Source organism: Arvicola amphibius, chromosome 1 (assembly GCF_903992535.2).
Source record: "Arvicola amphibius chromosome 1, mArvAmp1.2, whole genome shotgun sequence".
NCBI classification, from domain to species: Eukaryota; Metazoa; Chordata; class Mammalia; order Rodentia; family Cricetidae; genus Arvicola; species Arvicola amphibius.
In genome coordinates, this window is record NC_052047.1 from 70,022,595 (window position 1) to 70,040,425 (window position 17,831).

Sequence of the window (17,831 nt, forward strand, 5' to 3'; positions counted from 1 at the left end):
CCCCAAACACTTGGACATGGACACAGAGTGCCTTGGATCCTCTGAGCGCTCTTGGTCCTGGGAGCCACCAGCCTCCGGCTTCCTCAACTGGCCTTGGCTGTGCCCTCCAGACGTTTGATTTAGATGTTACGCTCTTCGCTCTTCGGTAGAGTGGAGGGCTCTCCTCACTGGATCTGACTTCTGGTTATCCCCCTGCCCCAGAACTATGGGCCCAAGTCAGAAGAACTTCCCGAAAAGGGCTCCTTAGGGAAGGACCAGCAGCCTAGCATAGTGTTCCCTGTCCACCTTCCCAGACTCTCAGTGTGGAGGCCTCAACCTTCAGAGCTCCTGAGCCCAGCTCCTCACAGATATTCTGCTCACATTCCTGTTCGTGACTCACTGAGGCCGAGGACAAGGCTCTCTAAACCTTGGGGTTTTTTTTTGTTTTACATTTTTGAAATGATTTCTGTTTTCCCTGGCAGAGAATATCCAGGGAAATTCAGTCCAAGTATGACCCATTCCTAAGGAAGTGACATCCCATGGCCCCTCGTGCACCCTGTGGCCTCCCCAGCATGACACACTGGACCCGAGTGGGTGCAAATTCCCAGAACTGATCCTGAGCATGGTGATTCAGCAGAGGACAGTGGTGAGACTTGCTTCATTCACTTCACCCTTGCTGCTACCGCCAAGCTGAAGTCACTTCTGCGGAGGCCTAGCTGTGAGAGAGTTGTCCTGGGGTGGGTGTTGGGGACAGCACTGACGAGGGCCGGTAGTCCGTGGGATGCAAGTGTTGACCATATGTGCCAGGCACAACACAACATGATCCGGTTAATATGCATACTAGGTAAGTTGTGGACTCTGAGGTCACTTGCCGACATCAGCTGGCTAGGAGGGCAGGGATGGGATAGACGTCAGGGACCAGTTCTTGCTGTAGTATCCGCGCTTGCTTAAGAAGAGCAAGTGGGGGGGGGGGCTCCTGGTTAGAGAAAGGAAAGAAAGAACTAATTGTCCACACTGGGACCTGAGAGCTGAGCTCTAAGTGGGGCTCCTAGCTCCAGGACAGCAGCTGGCTTGCTGAGGGCAGTTTTTCACAACCCCTTTCAAAAAAGTGAATCCTCACAAGGCTGTCTTTTCTGTTGTGGACAGTGGTTGGCTCCAAAGACCTGGGATGTTGGTGACAACTGCACGAAAGTGACATCTGCACCTGCACGCAGCAGGTGATGCGCGTTGAAGAACCAACCTCCAGAGAGTGGGAAGGAGTGGGTTGACAGTACCCTGGGGGTCCTCCCTCCCTCTCTCTCCTAGCAAGCTGGGAGGCTCGGAGCAGAGGGCACAACAGGTAGCGCAGAGGCTTCCTTAGACCCTGCACACTCCCTCCCGCATAACTTCTCTGTAGTCGCTCCTCCCAGGCCTTCCTTCCCCCACTCGCCCGGCACCCAGACCCTCTAAGCTGGGCGCAGACGTTGCTTGTAGTTGGGGCTCCATACTGCTCCGCCTCCCTCCCCCACAGCCCCCGGTCCAAGGCCGACTCCTCCTCCTCTCCCTCCGGAAACCCGAAGCCCCCGCCCTGGCCAGGCCGTCGCAAGCACTCTGGAGGGCGGTCCGCGTGAGAGCTGGCCACGCGGGGCAGGAGCGCCCAGGGCCGCCAGAACCTCTCCCAGAGCCCCCTGCCCTCCCTGACTCTCCCACTCCTTTTTGGATACCCTCGACGCCCACGTTGCTCCTCAGGGTCCCTCACGCCCTTTCCCGCCCCCACGCGGGGCACCGCCCCTGCCACCCAAGTTCTTGCTTGAGCCCACTCCGCTCCCGCGGGCGCCTAAAGCCATGGCTGTGGTGCGCACCGCACCTCTGCTCTGCGGCCTCCTGGCACTGCTGGCGCTGTGCCCCGGGGGGAGCCCACAGACGGTGCTGACGGACGACGAGATCGAGGAGTTCCTCGAAGGCTTCCTTTCGGAGCTGGAGACCCAGTCCCCGCCCCGGGAGGACGACGTGGAATCCCAGCCACTTCCAGTGCCCACCCAGCGTGCCCGCAAATCCAAGGCAGGGGGCAAGGTTCGGGCAGACGCAGAAGGTGAGAACCTGGAGGCGAGGGAGGCCATGGCCTCAGGTGAGCATACAGGGGCGTTGGAGGGTCTGGCCACTTCCCATGATGCCCGGTGCGAAAGTGCTCTCCAGAACTATACAAGGCAACTCCGTGTCAGGCGGCAGTTTTAGCCAGGAGTTTCGAGGCCTGGAGGTCCAACACAGGGTGGCACTGGGCTTTTGCGATTCTGAGGATCCAGTCGTCCAAGACTCACGAGGATGCAGGTTTGGGCCAGAAGGGAATTGTGTTTCACCTCCCCCGTTCAGACTGGCACTAGTCTGTTAGTGGCAAGTCTGCCTCCTCCCCTCCCACAGGAACACACAGGCAGGGGAGGGGGATGCGGAAGACCTCTGTTCTCCAAACTTCCAGGTGAAAGTGGGTAGTCTGAGATGGTCAGAACTAGCCGAGGTGATAGCATCACCAAGGCATGAAATCTGGAGCCTCTTACGTAACCAGATGTCGGTAAATCTTGGCTGTTTTTCATGGCCCTCTGGAGGGTGGCAGAGGATCTTGTGATCTCTCTCCCAGGAGACTCTAAGGCACCATTCATCATTCCTGAGGTCAGCAGCTCCCCCTCTGGCCCGGACTGCTGTAGGTCTGTCCGTTCTCCCCTACCCCTCACCTCCCTGAACCGCTCTGCCTGCAGCAGTCAAGGCTTAGACATGGCTGCAAGGGCTTTTGCTGCGTGTTTTGTAGTGTTCCATGTGGTGCAGGTACTGCCGTTCTGTTTCCCATCCACCATTAAATTCTCTGCAGTATTTGCAGCTCTCAGGGTGCTGGGAGGGTGGCCCCTGCTACTAGACTTCTCTGAGATGAGCCAGCTAGGAGCTACTTACCTGTCCCTCGGTCCTTGATGTGGTCCCCAGGGCCTTCCGTTGGTTCTGGCTCGCAACCTACCCTAGGCCTTCCTTTTAGGCTTCAAGTCATGCCTGCCTGTCTGCCTGTCACCTTCCTCCTTTGGTGCAGTGCTAGGGAATCAGACACAAGGCTTTGCACACACCAGGGGCTGCTCTAGTACTGAACTACACCCCAGCCTGACTCGAGAGCCTCTTTGAAGTTCATCTTGTCCCTTAAGCAGAGGCCAAGCCATGCCCTTTAATTTGCCTGGCAGTTTGCTAGGGGAGCCTTGCTCCTTCAGGCATTTTCCTGTGCCTTCCCTGCCTGGAAAGAACTGTGCTCCAGGACTAACCAGACATGGAAAAGGTGGATTGTGAGGGACCCCCATGGAAGTTCTGGCAGATGGCAGTGTCTCTCTAGATATCGTGCCCCATGCCGAGCCTTCAGAGCAGCCAAGAGCTGATGCTGAGGGCTCGAGGTGTGCAGAGAGGAAACCTGGACATGGATCTCAGTCTGCCACTTGAGCAAGTGGCTAACTTCAGTTTCCTGATCTATACCAGGGGCGGGCGAGTGCCCCTGTACCCAGGCTGTGGGCATTCTGAGAGCCACTTGGGCACACAGAATGGGCTCTGATTGTTTAACCCCACATCTTCATCCTTGGCAGTCCCTGCAGAAAAGAACAAAGACAGAGGGAAGAAAGGAAAGAAGGACAAAGGCCCCAAGGTTACAAAACAACCTGTGGAGGGGTCCACCAGGCCTCCCAAGAAGGGAAAGGAGAAGCCACCCAAGGCCACCAAGAAACCCAAGGAGAAACCACCTAAGGCCACCAAGAAGCCCAAGGAGAAGCCACCCAAGGCCACCAAGAAGCCCAAGGAGAAGCCACCCAAGGCCACTAAGAGGCCCTCGGCAGGGAAGAGGCTTTCAACTGTGCCCCCCTTAGAAACCCTGGAGTGGCCACTACCCCCACCCTCTAACCCCAGCCCTGAGGAGCTACCCCAGGAGAGAGGTTTGTAACAGGCTCCCAGGGGTTCTGACTTCTTTGAGGACATGGAGAAATGAGGAGAGATCCCTGGGACCCTAAGATAAGGAAGCTTTGAGGCCTTGTCACGAACTTGGTGGTTTTATCAATGAATTCTCTTAAGGCTGCCACTTGGGCAGGGAGAGAGCTTGGGAGCTTATAGGTGGAGAACCCTGTCCCCTGGTCCCACCTGTAGTAAGCTTTGAAGTAAGCTTCCCGCCATCACCCGGCAGGCAGTGGAGCACTCTAGCCCCAGGGTATACCAGCAGAGTGCCTATGCTTCCTCGGGAGTGAGCTGTGGCCTTAGGAGGGTACCGCAGGTCCAGCATTGCTGTCTTAAGCTCTCAAGGTGGTCCGGGTAGGCACCCCTGTTTATCCGCTCCTGGGTCTTGTGTTGTAGGAAGAACCTTCCCAAATACCTGGCAGGGTCAAAGAGAGGGGACCCAGGTGGAGGCCAAGGAACACCAGCCAGGTGAGTAGCTGTCATCATCTCGGTCTCAGGGTGGCCAGCACTCAGCCCTACTAGACTCGGGCTTTTTGGTCTGGACCTGGGTATGGCTGTTAGAAGGCCACTGTCGTCTCCCCTCAGAGCCAGAGGAGGAGACCGAGGCACCCACGCTGGACTACAATGACCAGATAGAGAGGGAGGATTATGAGGACTGTGAGTAGGACCCCTGCGTGGGCGTGGACTAGACTCTGGCCTGGGCACTGATGTTCCTACCTAAGCACCCAGGATGGGTACTTAGAATCTGCTTCCTCCTTAGTTGAATACATCCGGCGCCAGAAGCAGCCCAGACCAACACCCAGCAGGAGGAGGCTCTGGCCAGAGCGCCTTGAGGAGAAGGTCGAAGAGCCAGAAGAAAGGAAGGAAGTCGGTAAGATGGGAGACAGTAGAGGGGACTCAGGGTCAGGGGAGAGACCCTAGTTCACCTCCACCTTACCCCCACAGATCCACCTCTGCAGCCCCTGCTGCCTCCTGACTATGGGGATGGCTACTTGATCCCCAACTATGACGACAGTGAGTATCTAGTATCCCAGAGTCCAAGGGATGCAGGCTCGTGGACACGGGCCTTCTCTGCCTCCCTTCCTGGCTCCTGACTTTGCCCTTGCCTCCAATAGGGGTGTCCCTGGGACTCCGCCTCAGGCCTGTTACCATATGTGGACCCAGCCCTCCCTACCCTGGGCTCTAGCAGGCTTCCTGCCAGCTCACTGCCTTCTCCAGAGGGCTGGGCTGTTGCCCTCGGTGCTCTCCTTTCCCAGATCCCATTGGATCACTCAGATCTCCTTTCTGGGCTCTTGCCTTGTACAGTCCTTACCATTTCCCTGCCCTTGTGTTACTATTAATGACTCCAGCCCTTGGCCTCAGCCCAGATCTCAGGGCCTGCCCTCTCCTGGCCACATGTGCTAGCTGCCACCCAGGCATATCCCGTGCCCTGGCGCTCAGGCATATCTCTGCGCATCTTTGATTTTTTTCCTTCCCATAGGCAGAACTTGCACCAGGTTTGTGACCTCAGTCTTAGCCTGTCCTCCTCCCTTCTCGTCTCCCTCCCCTATTGATCAGGCCTACCCTGTGAGCTCCTGTGAAGTCAGGAGCGAGGCCAGGACACCTAAACCTGGCTTTCTCTCCCACAGTGGACTATTACTTCCCCCATCCTCCACCACAGAAGCCAGATGTTGGACAAGAGGTGGATGAAGAGAAGGAGGAGCTGAGTGAGTGAGACCAGGCAGACACCGTAGCAGGCCAGCCTCTGAGGCCACTGTGTCTGCTCCATGAGCCTCCCACTCAGCCTGATTCTTATCTGCATGCTCCAGGCTCAGACTCACCCTTCCCTACATGCTCTCAGGTCAGCCTGACCCTCATATGTCCCCAGCTTAGCCTGAACTCCGTCACATGCCCCCAGCTCAGCCCGACCCCTCCTGCTTGCTCTCAGGTCAGCTTGACCTTCACAGACCCCTAGCTCAACCTGACAGCCTTCTCCACGTATTCCCTGCTCAGCCTGGCTATCCCTACTCCAGGCCCAGGGCTAACCTGACTGGCCTCTCTTATCTTACATGCTCCCAGAGAAACCCAAAAAGGAGGGCAGTAACCCCAAGGAGGAGACGGAGGACAAGTGGGCTGTGGAGAAAAACAAGGACCACAAAGGTTTGTGGCCAGTCTCCATGGTGTAGCATTTGACTTGTTGCCGCTGTAGGCCCTTGGCTTCAACCCCTCCCTTTGTTTACAGGACCCCGGAAGGGCGAGGACTTGGAAGAGGAGTGGGCCCCAGTGGAGAAAATCAGTGAGTAGGGCCAGGTGTCAGGTGATGGCCCACTCAGGACTGCACACTGGACCAGATTTCTTGGTGTAACTTTGACCCCCAGAAACCTATCCCACGGTAGATTCTTGTAGCACGTGGAAGAACCCCTGAGTGAGCTGAAGACAGCCTTACTCAGCTGTACCTGTGCTCTGACCTGAGGTTGGCCTGCTTAGGGGGTGGGGAAGGGCAGAACTTCTTGGTGTCCAGCAGCTGGGTGATGGTGGGATGGGGGCGGGGCCTGGGGGAGGAAGGGAGATCTCCAGCTGCCTTTATAGGTTTCATTTTGAAGCCATGTACAAAGGGCTTCATCTGGGTGAAGTCGCTGGAATTTATCATAAGTTTTGGGCACCATCAGCTCATTCTTCAGATGGTAGTTAACGCAGGGGAAACAGGCTTGGGTCATACTGGCTCCTGGCCTGCTCTGAACCCACTGGAGATGGGTGGAATCAGCAGTCTTCAGAGTCATAGCTATACAAATGCCCTAACTGGCACCCCCATGTAAGGGGCATTGGCTGTAGGCCTGTTGGCTCTGGACTAGTGAAGGGAGGTTGAGCGTGAGCCGCTGACCCAGGCCGTGCATCTGCAGAGTGCCCACCTATTGGGATGGAATCACACCGCATTGAGGACAACCAGATCCGTGCCTCCTCCATGCTGCGCCATGGCCTGGGAGCTCAGCGGGGCCGGCTCAACATGCAGGTGGGTGAATGGACGGTCCATCCTGCGGTGGGCGAGGGTCCCCTGCCTGTGCTCAGCATCCCCTGTAACAGGCTGGCGCCAATGAAGATGACTACTACGACGGGGCGTGGTGTGCTGAGGACGAGTCGCAGACCCAGTGGATTGAGGTGGACACCAGGAGGACAACTCGGTTCACAGGCGTCATTACCCAAGGCCGCGATTCCACCATCCAGTATGTAGATGGGCTCTTAGGTAGTGGGCAGGGACTCTAGCATGGCTCTGAGTCCCGTTTGGGACATTCCAGATGGCCCTTGACCTGAACTAGGAAGGCCAGAAAAATCAATGAGAGGTCAACCATGCACCTGCCCCTTAGTCCTAGCTAGTAGGTTTGCATGTTCAGACGGACAGACAAGCTTTGCAGTGGTCACGGCGAATGACCAGACAGAGAATCTGGGTCCAGAGGTCCAGGCCATGCTCCACTGCATAGCTGATGCTTTACTTGGCTGTGTCTGCTCCACAGTGATGACTTTGTGACCACCTTCTTTGTGGGCTTCAGCAACGACAGCCAGACCTGGGTGATGTACACCAATGGCTATGAGGAGATGGTGGGTGCCCGAGTCTTCTGCTTTGCCCTCATTGTCTGGGCCAGGGTGGGCCCTTGGGAGAGCAGGGTACTACACAGAGGCCCGTTTCTCTCCAGACCTTCCATGGGAATGTGGACAAGGACACGCCTGTGTTGAGTGAGCTCCCCGAGCCAGTTGTTGCCCGTTTCATTCGCATCTATCCGCTCACCTGGAATGGTAGCCTGTGCATGCGGCTGGAGGTGCTAGGCTGCCCTGTGACCCGTGAGTGAAGAGGGGCTGGCTGTGGCTTGGAGTGGCCACAATGTGATTTGGGTCTGGAGCAAGGAGCATCTGCTTCAGGCCCTGTGTACCTGCTTTTCTGCAGCTGTCCACAGCTACTATGCACAGAACGAGGTGGTAACCACTGACAGCCTGGACTTCCGGCACCACAGCTATAAGGATATGCGCCAGGTTAGGAGGCACAGTACAGGCTGGGATGGGATATAAGAGAGCTTGTACGTGTCCCTACTATTCCAAAGGTATAATCTCCCTTTAAGGAGTATCGGCCACCTCTTGCTTTAGGGAAAGAACTAGTACCTGGTCATCTGAGAGGGACGGGAGTTACCTGCCCTTCCCATAGAACCCGTCAGGGGAGCAGGAAGATAACTCAGTGACATGTCTTCTCCCTGCCAGCTGATGAAGATGGTGAATGAGGAGTGCCCCACAATTACCCGCACCTACAGCCTGGGCAAGAGTTCACGGGGACTCAAGATCTACGCGATGGAGATCTCGGACAACCCTGGGGAGCACGAGCTGGGTGAGGGCCTGGGACATTGTTTTGCCAATGCCTAGAGTCGCAGGGTTCCTGCACTGCTTCCCTCCTGCTGGGCCTGTCCAGTGTTATATAGCACTCACCATCTGGTACCTGACCTGGAGACTCCAGGGGACCCAGGCCCGCCTTGCTGAGCCCCACAAGCATCATTTGCCCCCAAACCCTTTGGGTGTATCTGGGCCTTGCTGGGCTAAGTGCTTGCTGTGGCTCCTGTCTTTGCAGGGGAGCCTGAGTTCCGCTACACAGCTGGGATCCATGGCAACGAGGTGCTCGGCCGAGAGCTCCTGTTACTGCTCATGCAGTACCTGTGCCACGAGTACCGCGACGGGAACCCCCGGGTGCGCAGCCTGGTACAGGACACGCGGATCCACTTGGTACCTTCACTGAACCCAGACGGCTACGAGGTGGCTGCGCAGATGGTGGGTTGTGGGGCTCAGAAGTGGTGGGTAGAGATCGGAGGCATGGGTGGACCTTCCCTGACTTACCACCCCATAGTCACCCATGGTTTTCCTTGCAGGGCTCAGAGTTTGGGAACTGGGCACTGGGGCTGTGGACTGAGGAGGGCTTTGACATCTTTGAGGACTTCCCAGATCTCAACTCTGTGCTCTGGGCAGCTGAGGAAAAGAAATGGGTCCCCTACAGGGTCCCCAACAATAACTTGCCAATCCCTGAACGCTACCTGTCCCCAGATGCCACGGTGAGGAACAGGTCCTGCTGTGCTGAGTGGTGGCAGTTGGGGTGGAGGGGGGGTTGCCGATAGGGAGCTGAGGTGGAGGCATTGAGACCCTGGAGGGCAAGAGGAAGAATCAGGGACACGGGGAGGATGTGAGAAGTACATCATCAGTGTGGGGTTCCACAGATGTTGGGGAATATGGCTTCTTCTGCCACACATCTCCAGGTATCCACAGAAGTCCGGGCCATCATTTCCTGGATGGAGAAGAACCCCTTCGTGCTGGGTGCAAATCTGAACGGTGGTGAGCGACTTGTGTCTTACCCCTACGACATGGCTCGTACGCCTAGCCAGGAGCAGCTGCTGGCCGCAGCGATGGCAGCTGCCCGTGGAGAAGATGACTATGAGGGCTCTGAGGCCCAGGAGACCCCAGATCACGCCATTTTCCGCTGGCTGGCCATCTCTTTCGCCTCTGCCCATCTCACCATGACCGAGCCCTACCGGGGAGGGTGCCAGGCCCAGGACTACACCAGCGGCATGGGCATTGTCAACGGGGCCAAGTGGAATCCTCGGTCTGGGAGTAAGTCTTCCTGGGGAGAGCTTGGGAAAGGTGTGTAGCCTGGGGAGGGGATGACCGCGGGTCTGTTTTTGTCTGTCCAGCTATCAATGACTTCAGCTACCTGCATACTAACTGCCTGGAGCTCTCTATTTACCTGGGCTGTGACAAGTTCCCTCACGAGAGTGAGCTGCCCCGCGAGTGGGAGAACAACAAGGAGGCGCTGCTCACCTTCATGGAGCAGGTGGGGCAGCCTGGGCTACACAGGAGGTTGAAGCTTGGGAGGAGTGTGGACAAGGAATCTCCATGTGCGCCCACACCTCCCTTTTGCAGGTGCACCGTGGCATTAAGGGTGTGGTGACAGATGAACAAGGCATTCCCATTGCCAATGCTACCATCTCCGTGAATGGCATCAACCATGGTGTGAAGACAGGTATTCAGCCCCTCCCCCCTCTTTTAAGGATCCCAGACATGTACCTCTGGCTGGCCTAGAACTTCTGCATAGCCCAGGCTGGCCTTGAATTCAAGCCCTGCTTCGAGTACTAAGGTTGTAAAGCTAGTGTCATGACACCTGGCTATGTGTGTATAGCTTTGCCTTCCCAGATGGGGACCTTGTCCTTCCAAAGTAGTAGCAAGTCTCCCCAAGTAGCAAGGCAAGCCTGCTTTGTATAGCAACCCAGGACCCAGAGGGTCCTTTGCACTCTGCCAGAGGTATTGGGCCTGCCCAGGACTTGGGAGAACTGGGCCTGGGGGGAATCGGAGAGGGCAGAGCTGGCAAGGCCCTGGGACAACCAGGCCTATCTTCTTTATACAGCAAGTGGAGGTGACTATTGGCGCATCCTCAACCCGGGTGAGTACCGTGTGACGGCCCACGCAGAGGGCTACACCTCAAGTGCCAAGACTTGCAACGTGGACTATGACATTGGGGCCACCCAGTGCAACTTCATCCTGGCTCGCTCCAACTGGAAGCGCATTCGGGAGATCTTGGCTATGAATGGGAACCGGCCTATTTTCCGCATCGACCCCTCACGACCCATGACCCCCCAGCAGCGGCGCATGCAGCAGCGCCGTCTACAATACCGGCTCCGGATGAGGGAACAGATGCGGCTGCGCCGCCTTAATGCTACCACAGGCCCTGCCACAAGCCCCACCCCTTCCCCTACACCTCCTTCTTCCCCTACACCAGGCCCTACTCCAGGTGTTACCTGGAGGCCCTGGGAAATTCCACCTACAACCACTGCAGGCTGGGAGGAGTCAGAGACTGAGACCTACACAGAAATAGTGACAGAGTTTGGGACAGACTATGGGACTGAGCTGGAGGAGGAGGAAGTAGAGGAGGAAGAGGAGATGGACACGGGCCCCACATTTCCATTCACGACGGTGGAGACCTACACAGTGAACTTTGGGGACTTCTGAGACTAGGATCCCAGTGCCCAATTCAAACTAAGACAGCACTTCCCAAGCCCATGCTGGCTGACACTTAGCCATCGGAGGTCCCCCTGGGTGGGCCACCCTCCACAGTGTGGGACATCAAGGCCACCAGGACTCCTAAGCCAGAGTCTATGCAGAAACTCCAGTTCTACCTGCCAACCTTTGGGGAGGGCAGGCAAGGAAGCCACGGTCACAGCAATAAAACAAACTCATGGCACCCACGGCACTGTTCTGCCCAGCGGGAGAGGAGGCTGGCTTGCTGGGGCTCCCGTCAGTCCCATCCCACACAAGCCCAGATGCTCAAGGCTTAGATCTGTAAAAATGCACGTTTTATTTACAGGGCTCCTGCAGCAAGGGTGAGTGGCCCAGCTGCCTCAGGGACCCAGGTCCCCCAGGCCATCGTGCTCCGCCCCAAAGCCTGCAAAGCTGATAGGCTGGCAGGCCAGGCTGCGCAGGTTCACCAGGCAGGCAGTCTGTGTAGAGCTAAAGTCAGGAACGGCCACCAACAGCACCACCTGGTCCTCAGGACCTGCAAGACAACACACGGGGCCGGCTTGAGGTTCTGGGTAGGACCTGCCTTTCAGGGACGTCCCCAGAAATGGCAGCCACGGTTGTACCATGTGCTCGGGTCCACCTCAGCCCCTCTCCAGTCAGCTACTCCACATACCTTAACACAATCGCCACCACACATAGTGCCTATCCTGTAGGGACCTTTGTACCCAGGTAAGGCAATGTTGTTTCTGATGACTCAGGTCTGGAGCCCCCAAAGATAAAACTTACCTCGGACGATTTTGGAGCCAAAGCTGGGGGTATTGCCACAGAAGTAGACATGGGGGCACTCCGGAAAGATGAACGGATCACTCTTGTAGAAGGGGTAACACCCTGCAGAAAGACCTGTTGTTGAGCTGCCCACTAAGGTGTCCCCCTTCTCACTGAATGCAACAGCACCCCAACTGTGACAGAAGTGCCTGGTGATACTGGACCAGTGATGCTAGGGGCTTTATGCTCCTAGTCTGCAATTATACAGGCCTTGGCCGTGGACAAAATTATGATTCCAGAGTGGCTTCTCTGAAGTGTAACTGAGCAGATACCTAGGGTGTCTGGAGCTGTGGGGCTGATGTGACGGACCCGCAGGGTCCACTCTAGGATCTCTAAGTGGTCTTCCATGCTGCTGTATCGGAAGATATCACTCACATTCTGTCCAGATGTCCCCAGGAACCTGTAAGAGGAAGGCTCTGCTGACCGTGGCCTGGGGGGGGGGGGGGGGGGTAACACTGCCACCCAGTCACAAAGACTATCTCAGATCCTATCCGATAGCCTCATGGGGATGCCCAAGCCAACCCTGCAGGGTAGACAGATGCCAGGAGGGCCTTCTGCAGTCCTGTACCCTCCCAGGCTTACTTCGTCCCCATGTCTTGTGCCACGCTGACTACCTTACTCCATCGATGGTGGCTTGATACGGGTTGGTGACCAGCTGCAGCGTGGAATAGGCAGTGGCCAGTGGGAACATGCAGGGGTGCAGGGGCTGCTGTGGGAGTGTATAGTTGGTTGGATCGAATTCGCCTGGCATCACATCCACAGGTACCGAGGCCTGGAGGGCACAAGGCAGAGGGAGCTCGTAGGCCGCGAGAGGCCCCACCCCTACGACTCTGCCCACCCTACCTTCCCTTTCCCATCCGACAGCAGCTTCACCAGCTGGGTTCCCACAGCCCTGCCATTTCCCAAGCTGCTCACGCTCAGTTGCAGTAGGATTTCATCCAGCATTTTGACTGCCTCCACGCTGGCTGCCTGGGTTTTCTTGGTGAGGTACTTGGCCTGGGAGAAGAGACCTAGGATGTGGCCGGGCCCTCAGTGCCTTAGCTCTGAGAAAGGCAAAGGCCAGCAGCAGGTATCTCTACCTGCTGAAAGGTAGACAGGGGCTGACTGCACAGGTCCTGAACTCCACCCTGGCTCCCATACCTTATGAGGGCAGCCCTGGAGCAGCAGGCCCAGTCATGCTAACAGGCCAGGCTGAGTAGTCAGGCGAACTCCGTACCTTATTGATGGAATCTCTGTTCTGGGTATTGTGACTGAGGAGGTTGCCGGCAAGGATGACTCGAGAGACATGCGCAGCACTGCACTGTTCTCCTTCGTCCCCAAGCTGTCCTGTCACCACGTCCACCAGCAGCTGGGTGCCCAGGAGGCTCTCACCGCCACCTCCGCCCAGGCCCAACCCAGACACCAGCAGCACAAACCTGCAGAGGATGGTGAGGTCTTATGGGCTGCTGGAAGGAGGAGGAGACTCCTTCCCACAGGGACACTGGGGTGCCGGAGTGGGGTGCTTCACCTGTCTGTATCAAGAGGGGGTACAGGCTTCTGTGGAGCCAGGTCTGCAAAGCAGTGGTCCTCAACCTGAAACTTGCCATCGTCTCTCACGGAGCCAAACACTGCCAAGACCGTTCCTGAGGGAAGTTGAAGTCAGAACCCCAAGGTAGCCTTTGTGGGCCTCCAGGCCACCCCTCAGCCACTCCAGTGAAGCCTCAATTAGATGTCTCCTCGGGCTCACTGCTTTTGAATGGAGACAGGAAGATTGATCTCCGAGATAATCCTCCATGGACTGGCAGCCCTTGACCACGTGAACCCATATCTACTTCCCAAGCCTCTAGGGAGGCAGCCTGTAATTCACAGGCTTCCCCATCCACACCCTTGCCGGGTCCCCACCCCTCTGGGCTCCCACCTGTGACCAATTTTGACACATCGATGGTGCCTTTCAGTTTAATGCGCTGCAGTTCATCTTCTAAGACCAGCTCATCGTCTGGGTGGATGTATTTGCTCCGAGGAGGCTGAGGGATCAGGTTGTGCTGAGGGACAGATGGAAGGCAGTCTTAGAGCCCAGGTTGCCATAGCTCCTATGTTATGAAGTGGCACCACATCCCTGCCTGCCTGGACTGGCTTTACTAACCCCTACAGTCAGAGGTCCAGCCTCAATCCACCGGGACAAGGTTGGCGCACCAGGGTGGTAGGGCTCACCTCCTCGCTTATCTCCCGCAGGATGGAGGGCTGGAGCGGCATGGCTTTGAAGAGCGTGCCCACCACACAGCACTGCTCCCCAGGCTGCAGCTCACACAACTTCTTCACTGCGACTCCACTGCCTGGATGAGGGCACAGAGTCAGACTGAGATCCCACTGACAACACCAGAGGACCCTGCTGCCCAGCTCTATCACAGGGCACTTACTGGGGCTCACGGAGTGCTGCTCTCCCAGCCTTTGCCAGGAGGGAGAGCCTGGGGGTCCACCAGAGGGGATAAAGGGACTGGGTGGAGTGGGACCTTGGTGCCAAGCATCTACAGAGGCAGGGAAGGCCAGGGCAAGGCCGTGCAAAGACAGGAAAGAGACTGCAGTGGTTCAGGCACAATCCCAGGGACTCTTGGAACCACCAGAAACTGGAAGGAGCTACCTTAAAGCCCCTAGAAGGAACCAGCCCTGCTGACAACCTGATTTGGCCTGCAGAACCATGGGAGAATAAGTATGTGTTGTCCTAAGTCCCCTGTTTACAACACTTCATTACCATGGCCACAGGAAGCAACTGCGAAACGCATTACCTACATCTCAGTCACATGCTTGTCCTGACAACTACCATGTCCTTACGACTCCAGACCCTTCTCTTTGTTTTTTTAAGACAGTGTCTCACTACATAGCTCTGGCTGTCCTCAAACTCACTCTGTAGACCAGGCTGGCCTCAAACTCACAGTGACCCAGCTGCTTCTGCCTCCCATGTGCTGGGATTAAAGACGTGTGCCACCAGGCCAAGCTAAGACTTTGGGTTCTTATGTGCCAGCCCCTGCTCTGCTCAGTACTCCAACCTCTGAAAATACATCTTCCACTTCCCACTTCATGTCACCCCCACCTTGGTCTCATTCTCTTCCCTGTGGAGTTAGCAGCCTTGCCATTCAGAGCCCCCAGGAGGCAAACAGAATGCATGTGAATGCCCATCCCATTGTGCTCAGCAGGAAAGATGTGGAAAGCCAAGCTGCACAGGAAGAATGCCAGTTCCAGAAAGTTCCAGGGATTCATCAGCACAGACCCAATCCTAGAACAGATTGCTGAGGAGGCAGGGTGAAGTGGGGGCTGGGCCAGAACCACACTCATGCCCCGGAACAGCCAAGAACATTCCTCAGAGCTCCACCCAGAGAGCAGGCAATTCCACAGCAGGAAGGGGGACTAGAGCACCACACAGAAGCCTCGGATGCCAACAGAAACAACAGATTCCAAATCCCCACCTGCGGCTCTGCTATGGCTTGGGTGCAGTCCATCCCTCAAAGACCAAGGCTTTTGGTGCCCAGCCTATCATGATAAGGGACCCTCTCACTAGGATAGGAAATAGCTGTTCATTGCCAGAACTCAGGCCTTACCTCACATCAGCCTCTGAACAAAACCTAACTTTAACCACGCAGGTAAATTTAATCCTCATTCTTATCTTAAGAAGCAACAGAGAGCTAAAGAGGCCATTTCCACGGTAACTGGAAAGTGTTAATGGGTTAGAGAAAAGCCCCAATTCTGGGACGAGCATACCCCAAGCTTACCCCAGTGCTGCTGGGCCCGGGTCACCAGGAAGGGTCTCATCTGGACAAGGCGGGTGGCATAGATGTGGGCATACTGACGGCTAAAGCTGCGCTCTCCCAGTCGAAAGGGCTGTGAGGAGTTGGTGTAAGTTGCCACAGGCACTCGGGCAAAGGTGGCATTGCTAGCCGACGGCGGGGAGAGCAGAGTGTGCGCCCGCTGTGCTGCTTGCTCTGAAAACATGGCAGTGCCTCTGGCTTGTCCAGCAGCTGTGTCCAGGCTCAGGAGCATCACTGCGGAGACACAGGAAGGCATCCCTGCAACTCCTGTTTGAACCCAGAGCAGCTCCCAGGGCGTCCCAACCAAGCTGCCCATACTGCATCCGATGGGCGCCGAGAAAGGAGGGGAGCATACGTGTGTCTGGAGATGTCACCCTATAGACTTAATCAGATAAAACCCGGAGCTCGCTCCAAACTTTGTCATTACCTTCTCCATATTTCTACCCACTTTCCAGGGTATCAAATTCAGCATACCCTCAAATAGAATTATTGATCTGCCTTCACCCACTTCCCTGGAAACTACCCTACTTCTGGGAACGCTGCCAGGCATCGTCGAAGGAGCCTGCCGTAATATAATTAGTGATAAAAAGAAAACATAGAGCTGTCCCTGCTCTGCTCAAGACTCTCCGATGGCTGCTATTTCAGCAAATAAAGCCCCAAGTTCTTACTTGTAAGATCAACTCTGGGCCGGCTGGTCCTCCCCTCCCACCTGTTCCTCCTTCCAAGTGTCCCTACCACATGTGTGGTAGGGGCTCCAGCGGAGACCTGGTTACTCTGTGTGCCTCCCAGGCTCACTGGTTCTTCCCCTTCAAGTCGTTCCTCAAAATTCACCTCCCCACATCTAATTTCCTACATCTGCCACGCCAACTGTCTGCATCCTTTGTCTTCTCAAGCATATTTACTTTGCCTCCTCCAAGTGTACCCTAAGTTCCAGGAAGGCAGAGTTTTGTTTTTTTTTCTTCAACGAGGTATTGCACAACGGTCACACAACAAGCCCAATTAAGATGTGCTCGGGGGATGCACGGAGGATTTCAGTAAATAGTATTGGGTGCTTCAACACATTTTCCACTGCATTGGTGAAATGACAACAGTCTGAGCGTAGCAAGTTCTGAACACAGCTTTCTTCTCATTTTACTTTTGTAGTACAGCTAATACAAAGTTCAAATTCTAATTGGCTCTATTTCCTATAATGCGCAACTCTGGCTTAGGAAGCGGACTCAATGAATTTGCCAAAAGGGCACAAGTGAACTAAATACAAGTCGAACACGCACGGGGATGGGCAGAGGCCCACACGGTGTCCCCAGCCGGAGACGGCGGGTGCCTCGCCCCGCTCCGCCCCGCAGCAGACGCCCCCAGCTCGGGCCCACTCAGCAATCCGAAGCACCACCGAACCCCCAGCCCGCGGCCCCGCGCGCCCCCCGCCCGGCCCAGCACCCACGTTAAACCCGTTTAGCGGTACACTCACCGCGCCGCGCCGCATCCCGCCAATCTCCGCGCGCCCGTCCCGCCCATCGGCTCATTCGGCCAATCGCCTCCCGCCTCAGCCCCGCCCATCGCCGCACGCCTCATCCGGCCAATCCCCGTGTGCCCCGCCTCTGGAGGCCCAGGGAACCCGGAGCCACGCCTCCTGTTGCCTGGACTACGTGCCTCCCTCCACCCCCAGCCCGCGCTGCGTTTCTTGCGCACGCGTGTTTGCCGCTGGGCCTCTGCTTGTGAGCTTGTTGCATAGGGTGTGCCGCTGCTGGACTCTCCATCTGGCTCATCTCTCGCCAGACTCTGGTGGCCTAGTGGCTCCTGGGTGTGTGAAGCTTCCCTCCCACTCTGTCCTGCACCGTGATTCTCACTCCGCCCTCATAAGGCCTATGCTAACAAGCAGCTCATAATAAATGTGCAAGCTTCTGAATCCTCAGGCGTTACTTCACCTACTTCTCAGATTCCCTTTCAAGCATGAGCTATTCCATCATCACAGGCAGGGAAACTGAGGCAAAGAGCAATCACTCAGCTAGTGATCAAAAGCTGGGGTTCACACTGACACCCGGACTGCTTCAAGTGCAGCAGTCTTCATTAGTAACACTGGACCTAATTTCTCACTCTGAAACTTAGTATTTAAGGTAATTTTCTTCTAGCTTGGTGAATTTTTTTTTTTTTTTGGTTTTCATTTTATGTGTGTGTTTTGTCTGCATGTATGTTTGTGCCCTACATGAGTGCAGCATCCTCAGAGGCCAGAAGAGGGCACAGTAGCCCCTGGACCTGGAAGTTACAGATGGTTGTGAGCGGTCGGAATTCCTCTGG

The 17,831-nt window shown here is 56.2% G+C and overlaps 2 protein-coding genes across 2 annotated transcripts; one reads left to right on the forward strand and one right to left on the reverse strand.

Moving 5' to 3' along the window:
* The first annotated feature begins 1,550 nt into the window (after positions 1 to 1,550).
* On the forward strand, positions 1,551 to 11,158 carry Aebp1 (AE binding protein 1). The gene is made up of 21 exons (XM_038348973.2): positions 1,551 to 2,050; positions 3,564 to 3,905; positions 4,318 to 4,389; positions 4,507 to 4,578; positions 4,682 to 4,792; positions 4,867 to 4,935; positions 5,550 to 5,627; positions 5,980 to 6,060; positions 6,143 to 6,196; positions 6,801 to 6,910; positions 6,982 to 7,121; positions 7,410 to 7,494; positions 7,590 to 7,734; positions 7,838 to 7,923; positions 8,146 to 8,269; positions 8,507 to 8,703; positions 8,802 to 8,981; positions 9,183 to 9,534; positions 9,615 to 9,754; positions 9,844 to 9,943; positions 10,325 to 11,158. Exons 1-21 carry the CDS (start codon positions 1,804 to 1,806, stop codon positions 10,924 to 10,926), a joined length of 3,387 nt encoding a protein of 1,128 aa, XP_038204901.1. The 5' UTR covers positions 1,551 to 1,803; the 3' UTR covers positions 10,927 to 11,158.
* A 90-nt stretch (positions 11,159 to 11,248) lies between these two features.
* Positions 11,249 to 17,042, reverse strand: Pold2 (DNA polymerase delta 2, accessory subunit). The gene is made up of 11 exons (XM_038348986.1): positions 17,005 to 17,042; positions 15,504 to 15,773; positions 13,951 to 14,072; positions 13,658 to 13,781; positions 13,268 to 13,382; positions 12,977 to 13,175; positions 12,676 to 12,756; positions 12,375 to 12,532; positions 12,033 to 12,160; positions 11,722 to 11,823; positions 11,249 to 11,470 (listed from the first exon to the last, which is right to left on the reverse strand). The coding sequence occupies exons 2-11, from the start codon at positions 15,769 to 15,771 to the stop codon at positions 11,316 to 11,318; spliced, it is 1,452 nt and encodes a 483-aa protein (XP_038204914.1). The 5' UTR covers positions 15,772 to 15,773; positions 17,005 to 17,042; the 3' UTR covers positions 11,249 to 11,315.
* Between the last annotated feature and the right edge of the window lie 789 nt (positions 17,043 to 17,831).

What these genes read in the sequence shown, in the direction of transcription:
- Aebp1 (XM_038348973.2), top strand. Translation starts at nt 1,804, where the DNA reads ATGGCTGTGGTGCGCACCGCACCTCTGCTCTGCGGCCTCCTGGCACTG. An exon ending in ACGAGGTGGCTGCGCAGATG is followed by an intron (nt 8,704 to 8,801) that starts GTGGGTTGTGGG and finishes TTTTCCTTGCAG; the next exon opens with GGCTCAGAGTTTGGGAACTG. An exon ending in TGCTCACCTTCATGGAGCAG is followed by an intron (nt 9,755 to 9,843) that starts GTGGGGCAGCCT and finishes TCCCTTTTGCAG; the next exon opens with GTGCACCGTGGCATTAAGGG.
- Pold2 (XM_038348986.1), bottom strand. Translation starts at nt 15,771, where the DNA reads ATGCTCCTGAGCCTGGACACAGCTGCTGGACAAGCCAGAGGCACTGCC. An exon ending in CCCCCTCTTGATACAGACAG is followed by an intron (nt 13,176 to 13,267) that starts GTGAAGCACCCC and finishes CATCCTCTGCAG; the next exon opens with GTTTGTGCTGCTGGTGTCTG. An exon ending in TGGCTCCAAAATCGTCCGAG is followed by an intron (nt 11,471 to 11,721) that starts GTAAGTTTTATC and finishes GTTGTCTTGCAG; the next exon opens with GTCCTGAGGACCAGGTGGTG.